At 40.7% G+C, this 26,131-nt stretch overlaps 2 protein-coding genes across 12 annotated transcripts in view; one reads left to right on the forward strand and one right to left on the reverse strand.

Moving 5' to 3' along the window:
* ADNP2 (ADNP homeobox 2) overlaps positions 1–21,654 on the forward strand; it is a 37,181-nt gene extending 15,527 nt beyond the window's left edge. For 10 of the 11 annotated variants that reach the window (XM_068931634.1, XM_068931635.1, XM_068931637.1 and 7 more), the window contains one exon: positions 458–3,893. In XM_068931634.1, the coding sequence (XP_068787735.1) occupies positions 458–3,472 (3,015 nt within the window). In that variant the 3' untranslated portion in view covers positions 3,473–3,893. Of the gene's footprint in view, positions 1–457; positions 3,894–17,897 lie in introns of those variants that run through there. The other variant, XR_011139026.1, reaches the window with a different exon arrangement.
* BLOC1S4 (biogenesis of lysosomal organelles complex 1 subunit 4) lies at positions 12,794–24,603 on the reverse strand. The gene is made up of 5 exons (XM_068931640.1): positions 24,314–24,603; positions 23,685–23,756; positions 21,667–21,768; positions 17,015–17,149; positions 12,794–13,631 (listed from the first exon to the last, which is right to left on the reverse strand). The coding sequence occupies exons 1-5, from the start codon at positions 24,482–24,484 to the stop codon at positions 13,530–13,532; spliced, it is 582 nt and encodes a 193-aa protein (XP_068787741.1). The 5' UTR covers positions 24,485–24,603; the 3' UTR covers positions 12,794–13,529.
* Between the last annotated feature and the right edge of the window lie 1,528 nt (positions 24,604–26,131).

Consider the following 26,131-nt stretch of genomic DNA (forward strand, 5'->3'; position numbering starts at 1 on the left):
TTCCAGTTTCTCCCTTTTCCTCCAGTAAATAGGAGGTGGCACTATTACGTGTTAATTAAAATTTTAAAAGCTTCTTATTAAAAGGGCTGTTACTCCTTATTGCTAAGGTTTCCCTTCTGCGTACCATGGTATACAAATTCTTCTTAGCTTGTTCTGTGATTCGTTCCCCTTCTTAAAACTAGCATCGTAATTACCTGAACTGGATTAGAAAAGAACCCACTTAGGGCTTCTTAATAAATCATAAAGAAGCAAAAAGGGCACAAATGTTTCTCCCTTTTTATGTATGTCATCTTTAAGTCTGCTTTTCAAAAACAGGTCTCCATGAAACTGAGAAGATATATGCTAAACATCCAGTGAAGGCATTTTTGACAGCTGATAGTGCAGACTTATTTTCAGATGGATAAGAGGAGTTTAGAAACTAGCAGTTTCTAAGTGGATGTTTTTGTTTTGTTTGCAGAGATACAGAACAAAGCCGTACTGCTGTAGCTTATGCAAGTTCTCTTCAAAATTGCTTACTTCATTCAAGAATCACTTGCATCGTTACCATGAAGATGAAATGGACCAAGAGTTGGTGGTTCCTTGCCCAAAATGTGCATTTGCTTCTGATCCCAAAATAGTGGGAAAACATATCCGGATGTTTCATTCATCTAATAAGAGAATACAGAACTATACAGTCAGCATTTTGGATGGCATGAAACAATTCAGGAGTGACATCATAAACTTTACGTGTCTAAAATGTCACTTTACAGACACATTGTATTACAATATGAAGAAACATGTGCTGATGAACCATTTTCAGAACTTAATAAGCACCTATTTTGGCCAGAGACCTGATGAAAGTGAAGAGAATTCTGTTGAGCACTACTGTAAAAAGTGCAATGCTTCTGCAAACAGCCAAGATTCTTTAATGTATCATGTCTTGACAGCTGAAACCCACAGAGACCTGGAGAACAAACTTCGGTCTGTGATTTCGGAACACATTAAGAAACCAGGACTTGTGAAACAAATGCATATTGCTCCGAAGCCTCCCCCAGCTATGGCTGTGGCTGCTCCTTCTTTAGGGCCGGCCACTGCCACAGCGGGTTCCATTACCGCTCCGGCTTGCATCCACCTTGCCTTTCCACAGAATAATCAAAGCCAGACCGTAGTGCAGGCAAAAGCAGTTCAAAACACAGTCAGATCACTGGCTGTTCCAAGTGCCTCTGGTAGCCTTCCACATGCAACTTCTGCTCCAGTTGTTACTGCGTCACATGTTACACTTGTATCTAGTAATCTTCCTGTAGGTCAGAATAGTGTTAATATTCAGCCGTCACCATCGCAGCCTATCATCGTTTCCCATAGACTCCCTCTTAACCAGCCTGTTGGGGCTGGGGCTATTTCTCTTAATCATTCTGTTGGGACCCTAAATAGAACGGTGGCCCCTGCAGTTCTTCCGCTTAATCAGCCTGTCAGGCCTGGGCTCTTTCCTATTAATCAGCCTATTGGTACTATAAATAGTCCAGTTGCAGCTGGACCTCTCCCTATTGCTCAGCCTGTTAGCCCTGTAAATCAACCAGTTGCACCAGGAGTCCTCCCTGTAAATCGACCAGTTGCACCAGGAGTTCTCTCTGTGAACCGATCGCTTGGGAATGTGAATAGACCCATTGGTCCCAGAGTCCTTCCTGTGGCCCAGACGGTTGCATCAGGGGTTCTCCAGCTTAATCAGCCTGTTGCATCTGGTGTTGTTCCTGTAAGACAGCCTGTCAGGCCTGGGTTTCTTCAGCTTAATCAGCCTGTTGCTCCAGGAGTTATCCCTGTAAATCAGCCAGTTAGACCTGCTGTTTCTCAGAACACAGCTTTTTTGACTGCAGGCCCTATACTTAGACAGTTGATTCCAACTGGTAAGCAGGTTAATGGGATACCTACGTACACGCTTGCTCCGGTTTCAGTTACTTTGCCTGTACCTCCCGGTGGTGGCGTAGCGACTGTTACACCACCGCAAATGCCCATCCAGCTGATGCAGTCTGGGACGGTAGCGCAATTATCTCAGTCACCAGCTAGTGCACCCTCTCCTCCAGTGGTTGTAACAGCTCAGAATGTATCTTTACAGGCTTCCCCACCTGGTCCGGAAACAAGTCAGGCTATCAAACAGGCCAAGCAGTGGAAGACTTGTCCTGTTTGCAATGAGCTTTTCCCATCAAATGTCTACCAGGTGCACATGGAGGTGGCTCACAAACATGGTGAAATCAAAATGGAGGAAAACTTGGAACCTGACAAACTTGCAGCTTGCGCACCCTTTTTAAGGTGGATGACAGAAAAGACTGTCCGGTGTTTCTCTTGTAAATGTTTTCTGTGTGAGGAAGAGCTTATGAAACATCTCTTGATGCATGGTTTAGCTTGCTTGTTTTGCACACTTACTTTCCATGACTTAAAAAGCCTTGTGGAGCACAATAAAATTACACACAATGGGAAAAAGAAATTACATGCAGATTACAGCAACAGAGGATTTCAACTAGATAATGATGCTCAGGGCGACCTTGTATTTCCACACTTTGATTTTAGCACAGTGTTACCAAAAGAAGACATTGGTGAGAAAGAAGTACATCTGGCAGTGCTTGCTGGAGTAAATTCAAGGACGCTTGTCCCTGTTTACATCAAAGTGAAACCTCAGACAGTGGAAGTGAACAATAGATGCAACAAAAAAGTGTTAACGTGTCCTTTTTGTTTTGGTACCTTTGTTAGTAAAGAAGCCTATGAAATGCATTTGAAAGAGAGGCATCATATAATGCCAACTGTACATACAATTTTAAAGTCCCCTGCTTTCAAGTGCATCCACTGCTGTGGAGTGTACACTGGAAATATGACTCTGACAGCTATTGCTGTACATTTGCTCCGTTGTAGAAGTGCTCCCAAAGACAGCAACTCAAGTGTGAAGATGCAGCTTGAGCGCACCGAGAAGAAAGAGCTACTGTTTGTGAATGGTGAAAAGCACGATTCTGTGATGCTTAAAAGAAAACAATCGGATACCTGCTTTGTTGCAGAAGACCAAAGGAATAAAGAACAGCAGCCTCAAACCTTAAGTACTGGCATAGCTCTATCTCCAGAAAGAGAACTGAATTCAGGGGTAGTGCCTTTCAAACGACAAAAGACTAATACTAGGACTGAGATGAAGAAACTTTATTCTAGTGAGGATCTTCGCATTCTAGCAGTAGATCCTAAACAGTATGAACACAATTCGTGTGAGGCTCAAAACCAGTTTTTGACAGATTACTTTAACAGGAGGCCATATCCTACTAAAAAAGAGATGGAATTGCTATCTTCACTGCTGTATGCATCGAAAATTGATATTGCATCCTTCTTTGGAAAAAGGAGGAATATATGCTTAAAGGCGATAAAAAAACACAAACCATCTGTGCTGCTGGGTTTCAGTGTGTCTGAACTAAAAAATATTAAGCACCGTTTGAATTTAAAAGATGAACCATTAAATATGTAAGCGGTTTTTAAAACAACTAAAAGCAATCCATAATTGCATACTTATCAGTTTAGCAATTTATTGTACTTGAGTTATTTGTTTTAACTTGCAGACTGGCCTGTTGAAGGGTTACAGTAGTATAAAAGTCTCGTTCGGTTGTGACTGTTCTTGTGAAAGGCACACGTAGTTGTGTATTTGGAAAAGCTAAAACCTTCGGATTTACACTTCCGGAATTTGTTTTAGCTTTTTACTTTTTCTGGAGTAGATTTTTTTTGTTTTGTGTTTTGCTCTCCTTCCCCTTCAGCCTCCCATGAGACTTTTTTTATACCACCATGTAAAACGTTTGTCCTGTTTAAAAACAAATTTTATTTTTTTCTGCAATGTCAACGTCTTTTCTAAACAATAAAATGTATAATGTTGGTTAAAACACTGAGGTAAACTAGATGGAAAAAATCTATTTGATTATTTGTGGTTTTTAACTCCTAAATTTTTGTTCTTTTTCCTATTTTCTTTTTATCCACTGAAGAAAGTGATTGTAGCCTTTACATCCATTCCTCCCCTCCCCCCCATTTTAGATGCGCTGGTAGCAATAAAATACTTGGCAGTCTTTTTTTTCCAGTCAGAATACCTTTGCCAGTTAAATTTGGTGACTTGTAATATCTAACTAGCACTACCATGGTGGGCGTTCTGGTGGGAGGAGGAGAAGGCCTTTTAAACTGTTATAGTTAACTGACTTGAAATGGCTGTGTGTGTTATCTGTTAAATAGGTCTTGCTAAACAGAATCGTTAACTCCTTTGGTTGGTGTTGAAACCTGGTTGTTTAAATATCTGTTGTTCAAAGCAGTAGCATTGGTTCTTATTTCTAAAAGCAAAAAAACGCTTTGGAGAGAGTCAGATTGCTTTGATATGTGGAATATGCGACTTTCATGCACGTACCTTCTCTGCAGAAGCCTTATCCAATAATCACTGAAGTTTCATGGAAATAAGATACGTATATATACATAATTTCAGTTGATGTTGCATAAGGTAGTAACTGGGCAGCCCATCCTCCATGACAAATTAGTTACGTGGCTTGAACAACTCTGAGGCAGACGCTGTATAAACAAACTGGATGAATTGCTTGTGTCAACACTTCCAACTGTTGGTTACCTGAACTAATGATATTCATATACTGATGACAAATTTCTACTGCTATTATAGCAAGTTATAAGAGTTGTATAAAAATGGACTAGATGATCTCGCTCAAGGCAAACTAGCTTCCCTGTTATGGATTACATCCAAAATTGTCACTTAAGAAAAGTTGATCAAAAAGTTAATTTGAGTTGGAGGCCATAATCAGGCCTTATTTAGTATTATTCTTTTTCTCTGGCTATGTTTGGTTTTAGTTGGCTTATAAATATTACCTCCAAAATTCATTAATAGATGGTTAACACTTGTAATAAGCAACCTATAATATTTATTACTTCATGCTTTTCCTTCTGCTTCCCATAACCACCTCCCCTAGAAGAAGGAGGTGACTGTTCTATCAGTGAACTTGTGCCAGTGTTATAAGGGTAATGTGCCCATGCTTGGGTTTCCTTTTTTTTTTTTTTTTTTTTTTTTTTTGGAAAGTGGTAAACACACTTTTGTCCTATGCAATAGAGGTTTTTAAAGCAGATAAAGATTTTTTTGTGCTGTTTCTGAAAGGGCATGATGATTGTAACAGACTTTGGTGCCTGTTCACCTGAGGTTCTCTAAGCTATTTAAAATTTTATTTTGGATACAACCTTGATATTTTCATATTGATCACTTCAAAGAGTTTTGATGTGTTTGTAGTGTCCAGTGACCTAAACTGAGAGAATCTGCTACTTGGTAAAGCTTAGTCATTTAATACCACTGTTGAAGAAACATAATCACCTTTATGGGATATCTCCCCTTCCTCTCCAAGAGTGACAGTGAGAAAGAAGCAGTGTAGTCTTATAGCCTAGAAGTAGCTCATTAAAAATCAGTGAATGACTATAACATTGCAGTTTGGTTTGTGAAGCAGTTTAGCGAGCTCTTAGTGAGGACATTCTAAAGATTCTTAAGTTTTATGCATTCATTTTCACTCTCAAAATCTAGATATTGTGAGCCATGTGTTCTCTGGAGTAGTTCTGCTGGTGTCAGGGAAATTCCAGTAGGGAGGAATTGGGCAGCCTGTATTGGCAGGAAAGCTTATGAGGAACGGTTAGGGATTGGTCTAAAGATAACAGCGCTTCTTGGAGTGGGGAGCTGGGACGTCATAGCAGAGTTCATCCTTGCTTTGGGCACCAAGGAAGCAGTCTGATCTTAGCAGCTTTCCCTATATACTGTCCAGTGGTGATGTTAAAGCGTTTTATCTATTGGACTCTGATTTCACAGTTTCAAATAAACCAGGTTTCTAACTTAGGTGTGTGTGCAAATGATTACACGTTCTTCCCTCCCCCCACACCCTTTTTTTTATAGTCAGGGAACTTGATATGAAAGTTTCTTTGGCTGCAGAAAGTCTGTTATAAAGACACACAAGGAAAATAAGACCTAAAACCTGGAACCACGTGCTCTAGGTAGACCTTAAAAAATGCATGCATGAAGTAGTGCATTACAGTAATCTCTAGTGTTATCACAAATACTCACAATACTGCTCTCTGCATATTTTCTTATACATTGATATCCTTAAATCTTGGTGCTAATTTGCTGTTGCTAAATGCTCCTGTATTCACTAAATGAGGACTGTCGAAATGGACAAAAAACAGATTGATTTTGAAATGTGAAAAAAGTGACTGAGGAATGAAAACACCTGTGAAACACTATGGTTATGGTTTCAGAAAAAGCCAAGGAGACTGAAAAAAGCAAAGTTAAATTAGTGGCCAGACTTAAAGTAGACTTCTCCTGTAGGTGTCTTAAGTGTGAAATCATTTGGTTAGAAAGGGTTAGCCTGGAAACGTATTGCTGCCGCTCTCTAGCAGTACCTGTGGGCTCCCTAGCACTTTCGTAATGAAAGATTCCAACACTCCTGGTATCTCCTGTTGGGGAAAAATACAAATCTACCGAATGAGCTGCCTTCTCAGCAGCAGACTTTTTTTTTTTTTTTTTCTGAATGCAAGTCCTTGAGCATGTGGAGGAAGCTCTGGTCCACTTCAAGAGAAATCCAGTTGGGAAGAGTTGGTTCACAGGGCGACAGCCACAAGTATTTGTTCCTTATGGGGATAAAAAATACTTTTATATATTCTGCTTCTGTAATTTATTGGTCTGGAGAAGTGTCTGGGAAATACTCTGTGGTGTCCGAGTTTTACAGCAGAAAATTGTATTTGTGAAATAGTGTGAAAGTTTATTATTTCAATGTGTAATAGGAAAGATTATTACTGTAATGTTACTTGGTCATGTCTCTTGTGTATACATTCATGTGCTGGGGTTTAAGTTAATATTGTTTTGGGAAACTGAATTTATATTTTTTGGAAGTGGATGAAAAAACAGTAGCCTTATGCTTGATTTTTCAGTACTGTAGCTTTTGTGTAGAATATTGAACAGTTCATTGTAGCATCAAACTTCTTTCCTTCACTGCTTTAAATTGTTGAGCAAAGTTTAGGGGCTTATTTAAGCACCTGTTGAACAATTTCATAGGTGCAACTCTAAGAGATACTTCTGTAGAATTATTATTATACTGTACCCAACTGTACCATTTGCAAACATATATTTGTCAAAACTTAACTGTGGGCACATCCTGCTGGGAAAAATACTTGAAGTAGCAACGTATGGATACGCACTGGCAAGAAAACCTGCAGTCTGATAGCAAGAAAAAAAGATCCAAAGCCCCTCCAAAAATATGCATAACTTATTTTAAAGATCAGAATTTTCACTCCTTCCTCTGCAAAATGCATATAAAGGACAAAGTGAAGGTATTAATGAAGCGGAACGTGGTGATGCTGCACTTAAGCTCTGACCTAAGAGCTTGCTTTAGTGCCTGTGTTTCTAATTTCTAGTTTCTGCTGTTCTGGTGTTCTGACAGGCAAGTTGCAACTGTGACTCCGTGTTTCCCTTTTTGTGTTTCCCTTTTTGTTTATGTACCAGAGGCCAAAACATGTACAATGTAGTTTTTTGCTTTGAACTTGTCTGAATTTCACATTCAGAGTTAGAAGGGCCACATGAGCGGTGTGTACACTGTGCTGTCCTACATGTGAAAAGAATGTGATTCTGTAAATATCAGGAACATAAACTGGATGCCCATCTTCTAATCCCACATAAACTGTGTAACTTTTACAGTATAACGCATTAGCAAGGTATTTTGCCTACTAGCGTCTTGAAGAGCACCTAGGTATTTAATGAATATTGGAATCGAGGGAAGGTAGAGGCCTCAGTTATCTTTGAAAACATATGCATTGTTTTTATTTTGGCTACCTGCCTCTTAAACAGAATAATAGCAGTTCTCGCCAACATAGCGTACCAAATAGCTGAGTATTTTAAAGAAGGTATTGTCAGTCTGCTGTATGCATGACCGTTTATGAGATCAAATTCATTCTGATTAGCGCAATAGTGGCTCCATTTGATCCTCTAGTGATCAACAGAGTTAAAAGCCTTACGGTGAGCTGGTCAATAATGGATCTTGCATGTAGCACCCTATATTAGCAGAGGCAGAAGGCAAAGCATGGATCCCACAGGCTGCATCTACTCTTCCTTGGCTTGCTGCTTCTGGAGTAGAGTTCCTTTAAGATAGTTCTTGGGACTGGTCTTATTTATCAGTTTTATTAATTTATATGAAAAATGCAAGTGCATTAACAAAACTTGTTAATGAAGGTAAGCTGTCAGACAACATGAGTTTAGAGAAGGATCGGTATTATATTTGAAGAACTTGCATGCTGGGATTTTAATACACCAACACCATGGTAAGGGACTTGTATTTTTGGTGTCAGCTATTGTTTTTATCAGTTAGAAATATGAGAAGAAAAATAAGTGTATTGGCTGGTGGCTCGGTTACCCTGCCATCAGTGTGACATGGCTACGAAGGTGACACAGGCCAGGCACTTCAGGGGTCAGGAAGCGATGGCTGCTGGAACTGAATGGGGCTTTTGAGGCCTCGCCTGAAATACTGCAGTCTATCATTCTACTAAACAATCACTCATCCTTGTTGGGAAAGAAAGATTAATTCAACCTCGTACATGCAGAGAAGGGCTGTGACTTTAGTCTTCTACTTGTGACCAAGCTGAAGACTTAAATTTTTTTCCATGTTGTAGCCCAATGAATCAAAAGCCAACAGGTGATTTTATTAAGAGAAAAACATAAGGAGGAGGAGCAGTGCAGATTGACCTACTTTACTGTTGCTAGTTAAGACAAATGGTAATGTTTGTTAGCACAAACATAAGTCAACACTGACCACAAGCGCATTTAGAGCAGGAGCACAAGGCAAAACTTCACAGCAGGGCAGTGAGATTCTCAAGGTGTGCGTGCTGTTCTGGCAAAAAGCCAGTTTTGAGAAGGACATGAAATGCTAGTTTCTGAAAGGAGGTAGGTGAGACGGCTGTCTGCAATAGAAAGGGGCTGCTGGCCTGGACTCTAGGTCCTTGTTTTCTTGTGTTTCTATAGACGAGTGTTTCCAACAATGGCATCTGCAAGGCAAAGCAGCAGCTCTTTAAAACTGAACAAAAGACCTCTCCTGAAGGTGGAGCTGCTTGACAGTCTTTCCACTGATACCATCTGAGCCAAAGATGAGTAAAACTTAGGACCGTACTTTCTGAGGTCTAGTTTTATGCATTTCATATATTGGTATGCAAGTCAGGAAACCTGCAGAGGATGTCTGAGATGCAGTGGGACAGGTCAGACAGTGACGGAAGAAATCAGCTGATAGCCAACACCGTACAGTGTGATACCTGCCTTCTAACTCCTGCAGAAAAGATTTAGCACTCCTGGGTGCTGACCTGCGCTTCCACCCAAAAGGTCAGAAAGCTTGCTGTGGTGAAGACATGCAGCCTCATTTCACCTGAGTTGGAATGGTGGTTTGGAGGGCAGTGGGAGTTTTCCGTAAGAAAAACTCTAGGGTGAATGGTTGCTTCAGGTTAACTTTCAAAACTATCCAAATCAGGGCATGGGGTCACAGCTATTGCTGGCCTTCTTCTCCTTCTGGGACGTATTCGGAAGAGCCTGGATTTTTGCTGAACAGAGTCTCATTTGAGGCAACTGAGAAACAGCTCACTGTGGACCTTGTGACTTTGTGAAGGGGGGGGGTGGGTGTGGGTGTGTGGTATGGTAGTCGCTGGTAAGTTTTGCAGTTAGTCCGCAGCTGGTGAGAGCACCTATCCCTTCAGGGAGAGTGGTGAAAGTTATTGTAAAGTTTAAGCAGGAAAAAAACCTAAGGGTGAAACCCTTTACTGCTTCCTCGGTATCTTCTGATAGTTGGGTCTCCTGGAGAAGAACAGATCATCTTGTGACAATGGTAAATGTGCCAGTTCTTTGTGCATTAGCTGAAGTAGGGGAGCTGGCAAATTCTTTTTGTACGCTAGGCTTCTGTGCTCAAATTTTTCAGAGAGCCTTTCTGTGCTGTATCAAATATATTAGAAAGCCTAGCCCAGAGGCTTTCTAATAAAAATTCTGTATAGTCGTCTAAAAAGTAAATTAAAATACATAAAAAATATTTAATTTACAGAAACACATAATTTATATAAAATATATAACATTTAAATACACATTCTAATAAAATTCTTCTCAGAATTACACCTTAATTCTGAAGAATGCTTGAGTTCGAGGGGTGTGTGTGTGTGACAGGAGTCAAAAGAACAACCCTCCCACCTCAAAACCCCAAATCTGCAAGGCTATTGGTGGAATTAAAACTTTGAGCAAAAAGATAAAATTTTCTCAAAATGATTACTTCTGTGGGCTTTCTGCTCTTTTTGTCAACCTAGGCTGTAGCTACAGCTGGGCGAGGAGAGGGGTGATAAGAGGGCAATACCTTAAAATGGTGTGAGATTCATACCTTTTGTCCACTGTCTTTAGAAGAGGTGGAAGAGACATGGTAACAGATCTGCTACATCTACCTAACGGTTCTGCCTGTTTTCACCGGATGGTGCTAGACCTATTTATTTGTGTCTTCCCTGGCCAGACTTTCATGCTCTGGATGGTGCAGTTGCATCATATTGCGAAATAGGGATTTTTCGTTGGGAAATCTATAGCTATAACACTGCTTACTGTGAAGTTATTGTTAGAAGATAGCTAGCTGGTAGGGGCCAAATCTGCTCCTTGAGGGCAAGTGGAATGTGAAATGGTTCTCTCCCCCCCCCCCCCCCCCCAAAAGGAATCATAGCGGGAAACTTTGAAGAGTTACACAACAAGTTTCAGCTAGAGGAATTTACAAAGCGTAAGTAGAATCACCCAAGGGCAGGAAAGGTAAGCTGTGCTGGAAATACTTCATTATGTTGAAAAGTCCTGAGCAGGCAGATAAAGCCTCCAAGGATTTTTTTTTTTTCCCTTCTTCTTTTTCATATTACTGAATTAAAAAAAAATACATGGTTTGTGCTTGCTGCTCTCCAATCTTGAAGAGCGAGTGGCCAGGCAACTCAGGGGGTTCAGAGTCTGAGGCCTCAAGAAGTCGAACCTGGGGCTGCTGGAGTCAGGAAAGATGCTCCAGAGAATGTGCCTGAGAACAGGTTAGGGCAATGCTGGATGCTGTTTTTAGCTGGGACCTAATGTGCACATGGCTATGTGATTTCAAATCCATCACAACAATATGTATTTCCAAACGTAAATATTATAATAGGAGCAAGTAGGAGCAGCATGTTAGGATTTGGAGCATGTGTAAAAACACTGACTGTTAAGCTGTAAATTGTAGAACCATAAGACTTAATAGGTCTCACATGAACTTTCCCCCCCCCCCCAGTACTAAAAGATAGTAGAATGTCCCCTTTTTTGGGGTGGGGTTGGGGGGGGGGGGCCATACCTGGCTTGCGTAGCTGTGGCGATTGCAATTAGTGAAATGGAGGCACGCACATGAACATGTTTTGAGAAATATTTGGCAAAAGAACATTTAGTTGCCAATACCTGAATAGGCAGAGGATGGGTAAAAAAATCTCAAAAGTAAAGCAGCCAATTGAAGAAATTAATCCTTAACCTGCGGTACAGCAGTGGAGAAGTAGGTAGCTGGAGCGGCAGAAATAGGACCGCTTGCGTTGTTTCTGCTGTAGAGCGTGAGCCTACTTGCTAACAGCTATTTGCAAGCATGTCTGAGCTACTGAGGGAGGTGGTAGCTGGACGTGGAAAAAATGCAAGCTCGATGAGCAAACATTACAACCACTTGCCAGGGAGGTGTTCTGTGGATTACTCATGGCATCTTAAGGATGTGACTGATGTAGCAGGTAATACCTAAATGTGGAAACACACACTGGAATTAGCATTTTGGAACTATGGTAGTGAGACTGCTGAGGGTGGGAGCAGTAGTGCCACAAAAATGAAAGACAGGTACAAATTATAGGATGGAGCCGGCTCTGTGGGGACTCAAAACATTTGTTTCCCCCCTTCCTCTCAGCAAAGGATGTAAACAGGAACATGGCAGATTGGGCAAAAGAATACTGCACCATCTCTCTCATCTAGCTTGTCCTTGGATGCTATATAAAACCCACCAAAAATCAAAAAACGCATACAGCATTCTCTATTGAACTTATTACAGACACTGCCAAGCAGTCAGTGTTGGAAAAAGACTAAAACAAGAAGCTGGTAACGTCTGCATTTTTAGAGACAGGTGGATAGTAGAAGAAAGCAGCAATGAAAGCTTGAGTTATTTACCTGACTGAGCTTTGCATCCCCGGATAAGACAGAATGCAAAACAAGACAGTAAGCAGTAAGCCTTGTATTCCTCAGTGGAGTAGGAATAGCTATGCCTCTCCTCTGCTCTAGAAAAAAAAATCACTTCACTTTCCCTCTGCCCACAGAGCCTCTCTTTTTTCCCTTCTGAGAATATTGAAATATTTTGTATGATGATAGTACGTGAAGGTGGAAGACACCAGCAACCATTTGAAAACTTGAACCAAAATTAGAGACTTTCCAGACACTCATGTTGCTGTAGATCATCCTGCAGTATGAAAGTGAGCCTTGGATAAGAACTCTGCTTTAAGCTAAGAAAGGAAGATATCTTCATATGAATTCTTGCCCTATGAACTAAAACAGAGCAGGGCTGATCTACTAAACTACCACTGTCACTGCTACTATTAAGAAATTCAAGGTAAAGCAAATGTTATCGTAACCAGGCATCACCTATTAAGCTTCTAAGATGCAATAAGATTTACTGAATAAGCCATGTTGTAGGGCAGACAAACACAGAAGACAGTTTTTCCTGTGATCATCACATTTAGAAACATTCCACGCAAGCAAAGTTCTCAGCTTTAATTAAATTGGTTAAATTACAAGACCTTTGGTAATCATACATATATAATTGTCATGTATTTACAAAAGTCAAAGTTTTAATTTTATACTAGAGTGACCTTTCAAGCTCAGATAATTCCCCTGGAAGTTCTACAGCAGCCACAGCTCTATTCTTAGCTCTAAGCTAAGCTCTATGCTTAGCTTGCTGGACTTCACAATTCAAAGAACAGCAGAACAATTACCTCTGTGTTTTCTAATACGGTACATTCCTCTATACAAACTGCAGGGGCAAGTGCCAAAACTTGCTGGCAGTGATTTGTGCATAGCTTTCCTCTTAATCTTACCTCAGCTGGATACATTAAACAAAAAAACCACACACCACACACACACCCTTGTGGTATAGCTATTTACACTTGCAGCAGCACAGAAATTTAAGTGTTAAAAGAGATATATGTATATATAAAAAATTGTTTCCTATTATTTCCCTATTAAAAAAAAGAAAAACCTAATGCAGATGTATTCTTAAATTCCTTTCCAAATATGCTCGGCAAACTTGCACTGTGTTTTAGGAAGACTTGAAATAATGTACTTGAAAATACTGCCTGAAGGAAGACAATGACAATCAGAATGACAATATGCCATTAATAATGCTCAGAAATGCAGCTATTTTTGAGGTTAGCACTTCTTTTGTTCACTCGGCTTTCTCTCTTCTGGCTGATTCGTATCAACCCCAAAACAAAAATCATGAATAAGGTGCTTCATTTAGACAGGGAAAATAGTCTTCAGTCTTGAAAAGGGTTGGAGGTTCATAGAGGGTTTGCTGCTGTCGCGAGGAAGACGATTTCTGCAAATGAGATAAAGTTTATGTTTTGCCTTCTTAAAAAAGCAAGTTTCAGAACAAAACCTGCAAAGCTAAAATGAAAAACAATAGGAGCTCTAAGGGCATCCATAGTGAGGTGACTCTTTAATCATCAAGGCTCAGATGGGCCTGGCATATTCTTAATGCAAGTAAAGAGGGAAAAAAACAAAAAAACCCAACCACAAACAGGTTCTGATGTTTCCCATCCTATCCTGTTGACAGACTCAGTCTTGGAAAGTATACAGTAGCCCAGCTCTGCAAGAGCGAAACAGGTAATCGTTTCCAGCTGTCTGGTCAATAGGGCCTTCATCCTTTCAAAGCTATACACCTTTGCCTTTCCTGCTCTAGTCTTCAAGTTCCTCAGCTGCTTCCTTTGATTTAACCATAACATGTATTTTCATTTACTTAGTTAATAAAGTCTTAATAGAAGAGAAACCTGCAAAAATCTTTGTTTCAAGAAGGTTGCCTCTCCTCCTGAGCTTCTTCACCACGTATATGTTAGACTATATGTACTACAACATAGAGTTGAAAATAGTATGGCAGAAGACTGGAGAAAAGCTGAAAAATATGAACTGTATGTTGTTTTGCTACACTAAATGGTTGATGTAAAAAAGGGAGTAACAAGGACCACTGCTGACTAGCTCGTCAGCCTTTCTGCGTGTGCAGAATGCTGCGCTGCAGCACAGAGCCAGTGCTGCAGCACAGAGCCATTTTTCAGTATAGGGTCTAGATAGAGGGCTTACAATCAAGATTTAAGTAATTAAAAAAATAATTAACTAGGGGGCTCTTGGAAAGATTTTGATAAACCGTTTTGCAGAACTCTGTCAGTTTGTAGGCAGAGTTCTTCAGGTACTGCTTTGCCCCTTGGGGTTGAGATAACTGGAGTCTTCACCAAAAATAAAGACAAAGCAAATAAAGCATTCTGAAGGCCAAGTAAATAACAGTGCCAAAACGAGGATATAAATAAGTATACCTAAGTAACATCTAAGTGGATTTTTTTCCCAGTATTTAGCTGAGCTGAATACTTCTTACATTCAATATGAAATAACCCATTTTTCTAGTTTATATAAAATTCTATTCATAGCAGGAAAATTGACTTCCTTATAAACTGTTGGATGTACAGGATTTAAATTATATTTAACCTCAACTTCCCCATACCCCTAACTTCTCTGAATTTGTTTTGCCAGTCAATTGTAATGAAATTAAAAATGTAGACAAAGATGAAATCCGTTAGAAATAGCAGATATTATAAGTATTTTCTGTATCAGAGGTTTTGACAAAAATAAAATGTCTTTGAAGTCATCCCCTTCCTGCACACATGCAAATGTCTTCATTCACTGCCAGGAATATCTCTATGTGAAGTCATGCGCTTGCAAGGGGTTTTCTCACGCAGCAACATAGGAGAGGAAATAATTTTAAAAACAGAACTTTGATTTCAGTCTGGTGAGGAAATTCAAAGCCAGGCACAGTACCCACGGTTGTCCGAGTACACCTCCTAATATTACAAGTCTTACAGAGCTCTACTTTTCATTGCTTGGTGAACACAAGGGCAGAATTTGGGGCAAAATTTGAAAGCGAGATTACAAACACACAGTTTAAGTAATACAAAAATGTATCCTGCATGTGAAGGACCAGACACAATTAACCGGGAAGAGAGCAAGACACTGGATTAAAATAAGAATTTTGTAAGAAAGTGTCAGCTACATTGGAAATCATGAGATCAGTACAGCCCTTTCCAAAGGGCAGATACATTGTCCGAGCTAGTTAAACATTAGGCATGGCCAGAAACCTCCATGCGCACTTTGATTCAGAGAAGGGTCAGGAAGCTTTTTTCTTACTGGCATGCCTGTGTTTGCTTCTGAAAACAGATACTTTCCTATGGAATATTCAGTTTCACTGTGGATCAGTGAACTGCCTAAAAGTTATGTGATTAATACCCCTACGTTCTGAGCATTCAGCTTATTGCTAGTCACGCTCAAACCAAGAAACTGATGGACGTGCCAAATCAAGCTTGGGGATGCTTTCAAAGACTTTCTACCTTATTAACTGTGGAGAAGCTAATAAGCTGAACAAAACATTCCTATGCAACACTAAATGACTTTATTAGAATGCTTGGATTTTTTGCTTTGAAGATAATTCTGTCATTAGCACAACTGTTTTTGGTAACGAAAAGGAAAATACCAATGGAAATTTTCACGGCTGCACCACAACTGCCACAATTTTTTTTGCAATTGGCTTAGAAATAGCAGCTTTGGATTGATTTTTCTTTTTCTTTTTTTTTTTAATTAAGAAAATTACTCTTGTATCATTCTGAACTTAAACAAGAAGGAAAACAAGGCAGCAGGAAGTTACCTTGAAGACTACACAGATAATAGTGAGCAACAGGTTTCCTCAGCTGAGTCCTACCAAGACAATACATACTTTCCTTTTATACCTGTTTTTCTTTTCGCTGCTGCCACATATGCTTCCAATAGGTAAGAACACAGATACTTAAACTGCTACAAAGTTGTTTTCATCTCCCTCTCCCCCTCCACAAACCTGCTTTATTTTAGTACTGTCACCAGTATTATGAGACAGAGACCTGAGCTAGTACAGGAAGAATACAGGAAAGGGTAAAAGAATCTGGGTGCTGACAAGATGCCAAAGTAGCATTATATATGGCATACTGGCAGGTAATGTCAAGAAACATCAGGTTTTCATGCTAGGGCCAGAAAGTAGGATATTTTAAAACTGGCACACAGTGCCAGTTTTTAAGGCTAGGTATGGCATTTTCTGGAAACGTACCTGACAGAGCACTTCCAAGTCTTCTGTACAGAAACAGTGCACAAGTGGCAATAAGGAAAGGTAGAGAAAAACACTTTCTTTTTGAGAAAACATTTAACAAAGCACCTAAATGATTGCAAACTCTGGGTTGTGTATAAATAGCACCTTTATCTTAAAAAGGTTGTGAGGTACAGCTTATCTTTTTCTTTTTTCCTTTCTTCATAACATTTCAGCAGTGACTGTATCAATGCAGTATTAATCATTTAAAAGTTTTGTCTGGACAGGCTCCTCTTCATGGTTGCTTTGCATAGTATAAGAGATCAGGGAAAATACTACAGTTTTGTTCATTATTTACTTGCTTTGTGCCTTTCATGTTCTCTTCTTCATATGTTCAAACTTATGTGGGAATGTGACTCATAAGAATTTATGATTTTTCAGTTTTGGTTTTTTTTTTGGATTAAGTCTGAGAACTTGGCAAAAATTCTAATGCAGCATGTAAGTTTTAAGTTCAGATGTATGTGCAACACACATTACTATTATTTTAATCATCCACACTGGTGAGCAGAGCAATTAAGCTGTTCACTTGATAACAAAAGCATACTTACATTAAGGAAGGATGGTACACTGATTGTGTGCCAGATTTTCTTGAATGTGCTTGGAAAAGTTCCAAGGTCTGTTTCTGCCTTTATGACCCGTTCTTCCATTCCAGTGACACAATTCCCAATCATCTTCACAAAAGCCTAGATGAGAAGATAATCCATCTTATCTACTAATAAATTAAAACAGGATTACATATTGCAGGACAGTGGTGAAGAGTCCATTACTTGAATGATAAGAAGTCATAAAAAACTCCGTTATTTATTTCCCTTCCACCCAAAAGGCCAATCTAGAAATCTGCTAGAAATTACTTGTGAGATACATAAAAGGCTGCAACTGCAGGTTAAATCTAATAAAACAATTGGTCTTCCTTTTCCTATTCATCTTTTATATAACTAAGTCTTAGGGAAATTTAGCTTGTTGCAAACTATATGCTTTTAATAGTTGCAAGATGACATAAATATAGCTTACCTAACTGAACACTGTTTTCACAAGCTAGATAAAAAGCATAGGTAGTTGGCAATTAGCACACTTTCCAACTTATTCAGTGTTTTAGGTATACAAAAAATTAAACTTTCAGAAGGTACTAGTGATCAACAAGTAAAGGTTTTCAAGACAGTTCTGTTTAACAGAAGAGGTTCCAGCATTCAGGCTCACTGTCCTTTGCCACTCTTCAAGTTCACTTCTGAAGAAGAGTTCTAATTTTTTTATAGTAACAATAAGCAGGCACTTTCCTATGTACAGCACTTCAACTCCGCATCTTCAGCAAGAACCCCAGACAAAGTCTGGTATAACTTGGGTACTTATGCTTGAATGCTTTTCTAACAGCAGATACCTTATACTGCTTGTATGAAATTATGTTTAAACAGCCATTCTTTTTTATTTTTACAGATAAGGAACTAGGTCACAGAAATTCAATTTCTGAGGAAGTCCACAGACGAGAAAGACACTGAATCAAGATCTTCCAGGACAAGACTAGACCTGTGCCCTAACTCCTCGCGAAGACACGCTTAAAACAGTCAGCCTAGGCCTAGCAAGGTTAGCAACGTGATTTTGAACGGCCAAGCCCTCCGAGGGACTCTCCCAACAATGGCGTAACAAACAGACTCAAGGTCTCCTTCCTCTATCTTTATGTTTTAAACACACTCTATAAGAAATGGAATTTATATAAGTGTACTGATTGTTACCAGTTTTTGCAGAAGCTTGAGAGTCTGTCATGCCAGAAAAATCTTCACCAAGCACAGGCTCTGTGCGTTTTGCTATTTTGCAGCGAGTGATGCTAATCAAGTAGAAGAGAGCCAAGGCTATGGCTCAGCATGAACTAAGGAGTGAATGCCCATCATTTACTCAGTTTTGATATCGAAGGCATAGCAACGGTTTGCACAGATATTACTGTAAGAAGAAAACAATCCTCTCTACATATGCGCGCACACCATGCTGCCCATGCTGAAGTGGTGGAAGTGGTTTATAACCCCGAGTGCTTAAGAGATTTGACTAAATTACTGTATCCAACACAAACCACCAGTGTAAAAATGTAGACTGGTGACAACTGTCCTTAAAAGACTAAGTTGATATGGTAACGAATCCTGAGGAAAACTCCAACACACTGCACTCGCTCCTCATTAGAATTGTTTGTGTGTTCTTCCAGCACCTACAAGAAGTGTGCTGCTACGGAAATACAAGTGATTTCTGTTTACACACTTATCTCTAGCTTGTGAGGGCCCAGTCCTGAAGGATTCCGTGCCTCTGACGTGACAGAGCCTCTCAACTTTTACTCTTTTGACCTACAGGCTGGAAAGTGAGAAGAGTGAAATTGTTCCCACAGCTGAAGTTTACCAGCGGTTTAACATACGAGACGCAACAAATTCCAACACAAAGCAAGCACTATATCAGCAACTGAGTTCCTAAGTAGGTAGACCAGATCTGACTTAAGACAGCATTGTTTTAACTATCGAAGATGAATTACATAAATGACAAAACACTAACCAACACACACACACAAGCAAGTTCATCTATGCGATACCACAGTCATCCCTAATTCCCAGGAGACCTAAACACATTCGGATAGTAAACACTTTCTGCATATGCTTCTCTCTCTCCAGACTTACTGTTCTGAGAACAAAGCACTGAACTTCCCACTATGTTCAAATCACCTCGCTAATAAACTTTATTCTAGTGAAGGAGAAGACTGAATTTTGGATTAAAATATTGGAAGCGACGTTACAAACAGATGAACTAGAACGCCCTATCCGTTCACCCTTTATTTCAGTACTTTAGAGAAGCCTAAAATTTTTACTGGGGCTCAACTAACAAACAGTATCAACAAACTACACCAAAGGCAGACTCCTGCACAGATTCTCCCTCTCAGCATGCTACTTAGAGGCATTAAGTCCAATTACGACAGCTCATTCTGACTGGAGGCTTTATCCAAAAAGCCACATTGTGTTCTCCATGTAGTACCTCCCAGACCACAGGTTGCTGTCACAGTGAAAATAAGGTCACTTCTGAAAATGATAGTGGGGTATACAAGTACTTTTTTGGGAACTCCCCTCTTCCTTCTCTTCCAACTCTTAATCTAAGGAATAATAAAACTATACTGCAATTTAGATGTGCTGAAATACTAAGACAGATATTTCCATAAAACTTACTATGTTTTAGCTTTTTTGCATCGATATTAAATTTTCAATCTCATTATATTTGATTAAAATTAACGTTAATTTTATTTTAAAATCGGATTAATTATAATTAGTTGTTCAGAAGCAACGCTGCTTTATATGTTCCCAGAATCACCTTATCCTCATCCCTGGTTTTGCCTCTGTACTACCCAGCTTTCTCGCACAAGTGCCTATGTAGCTGTACGTGGAAATAAACTACTGAATTGGTCCAGCTAGACACAACCTTGCCAGATTTTTTTTTTTCTTTAAATATATTCAGTGAGATCAATTGCTGGCTCTGGTTTTCTGCGCGAATACTCAAGCAGACATGTTAGCATAATGGAGAGAGCAGTGAAGGAGCAAGAATAAAAGGCCAAAAATCAGGGAACCACATTAAACCTGGTAACCCTGTGTCCTTCCTTTCAGGCCACGCTAAGAATTCAAATAACACAGCAGCAAGTTTGCTTTCTTAATCATGCTGAGACCCCGACGGAGAGATTGTTTCCACCCCTTTCCATGGTGCTGCTGAGTTAGCAAGCGGAGCTTAGGATGAGCAGCACCTTTGTTACAGGACTCCACTGATCACATATCTTCAGAAAAGCAGTACTTGAAGACTATCAAGATTCAAACACACAACATATGGTAAAACAGGGTCTCTAACCTGAACAACACTTACTTCACTCATTAATAGTTTTAGAGAACTCTGCTACACAAGCATAGACAAAAATAAGTGCCGTCAAAGATGGTGGATTCGGATCAGAGATAACTAAGCGCTACCAGAAACCAGATTCATATACTTGTAATGCTATAAGTAAACTGAAAACAGTCTGTGGTATTCTGTTCTAGAATGCTTTTTGCACTAAATGTTTATCAATGCAATGACACTGAACACTTCAGAAAGACTGTAAGAAAACAACTTCTATTATATGGTGTTAAATTGAGAACCTCTGCTGGTTTCTGAATAAAACCACATCCACAAGCCTCAGAGGCAGTCGGCAGAGTCATTCTCCAAAAAGACCTTTTTACTTGAAAGCTAAGCTAGTGACTGTGATAATTAAACTATGCTTGGGTATATGGATACCTGTCTGCATTTCTTACCGTACCAATAAATGTAACAGCAATGAGTAACGTTCTCCTTTGGTCTGAGGGATAGATAACTTCATTTCAGACAATGCTATTATCCGCTAAACTTATACTGTTGTATAGCTTTTCTGGAATTGAAGATTTGTTTTTATATTAAAAATCAAGTACAGATCCCATCTTCAGTACCCTACTTTGTGGATTCAAGTTTCTAATACTTATGATCTAGAAACTGGTCTCCTCGATTTCCTGTGACTGTTAGCAGGCCCTTTTATCAACAGCCTGACAAGGATTTTAACACTGCTGCTTCTGTTAGAAGCATAAACTCTGCGGCTATATATTTCACCTCATTTTGGCAAGTTTCTCTTGCTAACTCCCTTCTTCCGCTTGCCTGCGAAATATGAAAGTCTCTTGTATTTTTGGCTTTAAACTTACAAATTTAGCACCTTAGCCCTTAACATTCTTTGTTCTTATCTCACTGCTTTGGAATATCAAGTTACGATGACAGTCAGCATAATTTAAACTTTAACTGCCTAACTTTCTATTAAAAATGGGATCAAGGATCTGAAGTTGCAGTACTGAAGTTTTAGGAGGGATCAATATCCTTCTCATTCTACTAGTCTCAGAAGACAGTAACTTTGAAAGGTGCTACCAAAAAAAGTGCTACTAGTGCTTTCAGAAAAGAGAAAAACGGTTGCCTCAATTCGAGCAATAAATTGAAAAACAAAACTGCCTCCAGAAATTAGAACTCTTTGTGTTCTCTGCATTTACTAGCCCTGAAGTATTGAAGCTGGATCGGATATTCAAAGCAAAAGGGATCTGAAGCTCTAGAGAGGACCCCCTTCTATACGCACATGCAATAGCCTATCATTGATTTTTTCCTCACTACTGAAAACAGAAACACACCTAAAATGTCAAATACATACCTCTAGTTTGTCAATCTTCCTGTATATGCGTCTCATTTCTGTAGCTTTTGTGTAAATTTGAGGTATACTTTCATTGACAACTTGAGAGGAATCACTTCGAATCTAAAGAAGATTCAAACAAACGACACAAAATCGACTGACGTGGGATTGAAAACAAATAATGAGACAAAATGTAACATACAATAAAACTAGAGCTTTGTGTTTAAAGACAGGTGCATTATGCTAGGCAGAGAAATAGGAGCGCAGCTGCATTTTACCAATGCTGATATTATCCCCATTTCAGAGATCAAAAACCTAAAAAGCCAACCGAGGGGAGAGCGAATCAGCAGTAAAATCAGGGGTTGGGATCAAGAATAAGAAGTCCCGCTCAAATTGTAGCGACTTCAAATAGAACTTCATTCTTCAAGTCCTTTTAAGGATCAGGCGTTTTGCACCCAATCTGATGTGACCCTTCCAATCAGACATGTTTTCTTAAAAGATGGTCCAGAAAATATTTTTCTGTCAGTAGCACACTTTCTTCCATCTCTTCCCTGACTTGTTTTACTTCTGCTGTAAGCAGCAGAAAAGGACATATGTATACCAAAGTCTCCATAGAACAAAACCGTCTGTATGCATATTTCTTCCCAAACAGCAGCAGATCTTACTGAAGGTTTATCTTCTTTTGACTCAGCCAGAAAATACCTGGTCCATTTCCGATTTTGCTCAGTATCAAAGATGTTGTAAGATCTACTGCAATTAGTGAAAATATCTCACATGTGGCACAGAAAATGAAAATGCTGAATGAGTAACAATGTAAATCACAAATATATGCTATACATCCTGATGCGTTTCTCCCTAGATTTTTATTTCCTATGTACCACTTTTTCAGTATTTATTTTTGACGTGGCTTCAGTATAATTTGCTGCTTTATTTTTTCTTAACTACCCTTAAAACAATAAGACATTGTTTTGCAACAGCAAAAATAAAACTAATACTGTTTTAGCATCATAGTTTAAGTGCTGGGTCGACACAAACATATTACAATTTATTACCTGCTATTAACTCCCTTGATTAGAGACAAGGTCTAATGTTTCCTGGAATGAAACTGATGAATCAAAGAAAATCATAAATACCCAGATTTCATTCTGGAAACTAAAACTGTGCTCCAATAAAATAAAGTACTAGATTAAAAATAAGCTACCGTCCTTATATAGTTTAGTAAGTACCTTTGATCCAAATTTGTTTTGCACAAGCAAACAACAATATTTGTCTTATATCCAAAATATACTGCTAACCTTACCAGAACTAAGCAACTAAGTATTTCCCATGGCATATTGGAGAATCAAATATATTAAACTAAAATCTTGACTTACATTTCTGTACATATCTGTACATTTCCTCAGCTTCACTAAAAAAAGCCAGGCCGCAACATCATTGTCTCATTGACAGAAAAATTACAGTGAAATTCTCCTTAGATCAGGGTAAGAGAAACACGTGCACCATGATTTAAAAGACTGCCTGTATACCCCAAGTCAGCCGATAGGCTCTTTCCAACCAGTTTTCTGGTTTTTCTTACGAGACAGTGAAAACAGAACCGTCTTTCCAATGAAAGGTAAGAAAAGGTCCCCTAAGACCAAAACTAGTTTCAAAAGTTTGGTAACTCTGGTTAAACATTTAGATTGTGAACAGGTGTGCACTTTTTTTTTTTTTTTAAAAGGAAAAGCACAACGTCATATTATCCTTTGAAACATTTGCTGGTGCCCTGTTCAAAATGAGGTTCCGTGTATGTGTATGCACATGCACAAATATATAAATGCAAATATGCAATAATACAGCTACAAGGGCATACCACGTTGCTCCTACATGAACGTTCAGTAGTTTTCATCCGTGAATTACCTATTTATCAAATGTGTTTTCATACTGGTCTCTGTCTGCCATATTAAAGGCTACCTTCCATCTGGGCCCCATTTTAAGAAACAAACACATACTTAACTGTATTCTGACCACAAAAAGGAAAGCTGCATGCAAGTTATACGTACCATGTCTAACATTCCCACAAATTCATCTACTCTGGTCAGCAAGTCTTCCAGACTCTTCTCCAAACTTTCTATCTGCAAAATACATTTAAATATATTTTTAAAGAAAGACTTAAAAACACAAAAAACAAGGCCCCTCCCGAACAAAACCTTCAAGCACAGGCAACAGCCAAACTGAGAACAGCTTAACAGACACCCCACTGCTCGGCCGTTTCGTTAGCACCTTTAGATGCCAGTGACTAGGTACACGCCGCCTCTTCTGCTCTTGCATAAAGCAGCAGCCGGCGGCAGCACAAGCGGTGCGGCAGGCGGAGCGCGGCGCGGGCAGCCCCCCTGCACCTCCAGGGAACCGAGCCGAGCCGAGCCGAGCCCCGCCGCGCCGCTTCAGGGAGCTGCGCGGAGGCCGCGCCGAGTCCCAGGGCGCCTGCCGGGGCGCGGGGAGCTCTCCGCCGAGCGGGGCGGCCCAGCCGGCAGGCGTGCAAACGCCAGTCACCACAAAAAAAAAAAAAACCCATATACTTAAAAAACAAAACAAGAAAAAGGTGGTGGAAGGGGCACGACCCCCCTGCCCGCGCCCCTGCCCCGGGGCAGGCGGAGCCCGCCGGCGGCAGCCCGGCCCCGCCGCCCCTCACCTGCGCGCAGAAGACGGCCCGGTCCGGCAGCAGGTAGGCGGAATAGGCGGCGGCGGTGGCGCTGAGCGACGCCTCCGAGGTGTCCCCGTCCTCGTCCTCCTGCTCCCCGAGCCCCGAGGCGTTGCTGTGGCTCTGGGAGACGTTGCCGCTGTCGCCGCCCGCCGCCGCCATGGCGCTGCGCGCAGGCCGCCGACGGTTAGCCAGCGCCCGTCGGGTCGCTCCGCGGTCACGTGGGGGGGGGGGGACGGGGACGGGGGGCGGGGCCCCGCTGGGGCACGCGCGACGGCGCCTTCTCTGCGCATGCGCCTTCTCGGCGCGCGAGGTGGGGCGGGCCGCGTCCGTTAACGGCCGTCAGGCGGCGCCGCGCCGCGGTCAGAAACGGCGGTGGCGGAGCGGCGGTGCCGCGGCGCTCCGGGGCAGCCGTGAATCGCCTCCCCGTGCCCAGCCGGTGGCAGGAGCCGGCGCTGCGGGCTGCGAGGGCGGCCCCGCACCCTCACACGGCCAGGCTGGGGCGGGGGGAAGGCGCACGGCGTCGAGCGGAGTCTTCCGCGGCAGCCCGCCGGGGCGCTTGGCTTGGGCCTCGGGCTCGCGTACCGGTATTGCCGCCAGCGTGAGCGGGTACAGCCGCCTGCGTCTCTCCTCGTCTTAGTTGGCCTCATCCAGGGTCTCGCCTCGGCTGTCGAGCCTTGCTAGCCCTGAGTTTTTTTCCAGGAGCTCTGATTTCCACGGTCTTCTCCCCTGCCCTGCTGCCTAAAACCACTACTGTGCTGTACTCGCAGAACTAGGAGGCTTTGATCGTATTAAGCTTTGACAGTACACAAGTCAATACATATGATTTAGGTGGTAACAAATTATATATATTTTTTAAGTCTATTTTCTGAAGTGCTGTACAATGAGATAGTATCCTCAGGTCTTAAGACTGGGTGCTCAGAAACCATACTGAAGTAATCTGGGCTGCTACCTTCAGCTAGGTCAATAGGGTTCACTCAAAGGGCAAAAGCAATCCGGCTCCTTCTATAAGCAAGTTTATGGAAGTTTGTCTCTGTTTTCCCAGTCACCTATTTTTAAGTTTATTAGTTAAAGAATTTAATTTTCTGCTTGAAGGTTCAGTCTAAACCTTAGCAATCTTGTTTCTCCCTGCTTTTTTCCAGTTATGACAGTTTTAGTAGGGGGATAGGTAGAGGAGTTTTTTGCTTGGTAGCAGTCGGAACTGGGAGAGGAGTACATCTCAAAAAGTGAACTAGCATGTGAGAGACTTCAGTTTTTCTTATTTAAAGAGCTGGACTGAGCATCAAACATATGCAAAACAGAAGCAGTTCTTTCTAGTTGGTTGAAATGAGCACAAAATATTTGCAAATCTGAACAGTTACGCTTCAAACTGTTAGCTCCAAAACTGGTTTTGTCAGTACTCTGTCATTCAGGTTGTAATTGAAATTGTGGGTAAAATACTTTCCCTCTTCCCACTCAGATCTCGTGTGAAATTCATCCTAGGAAGTAGGAAGCATAAGTTGTATTAACTGGAAAAGTTTAGATATCTCATAACAGCATCAGCAGAGATAGATCAAACACTTTCTATGGACAGTCTTTCTCCATTTTCCTGCAGGAGAGGTCTGCAGCCTGGCAGCACATAGCGAGACAGGTTATCTTAAGCATTATCTGAGGACCTGGAGTTACCTTAAGTCCTCAAAGATGACATGTGACTTGAAGCACGTCTTATGAGGAGCACAGCAAAACACTTGCTACCCACACAAATCAACATACTAGGGAAGCAGTACAGGGAAGCAGCATCTGGAAAGCAACTTAGTATAGATAACAATC

Source organism: Struthio camelus, chromosome 2 (genome assembly GCF_040807025.1).
Source record: "Struthio camelus isolate bStrCam1 chromosome 2, bStrCam1.hap1, whole genome shotgun sequence".
NCBI classification, from domain to species: Eukaryota; Metazoa; Chordata; class Aves; order Struthioniformes; family Struthionidae; genus Struthio; species Struthio camelus.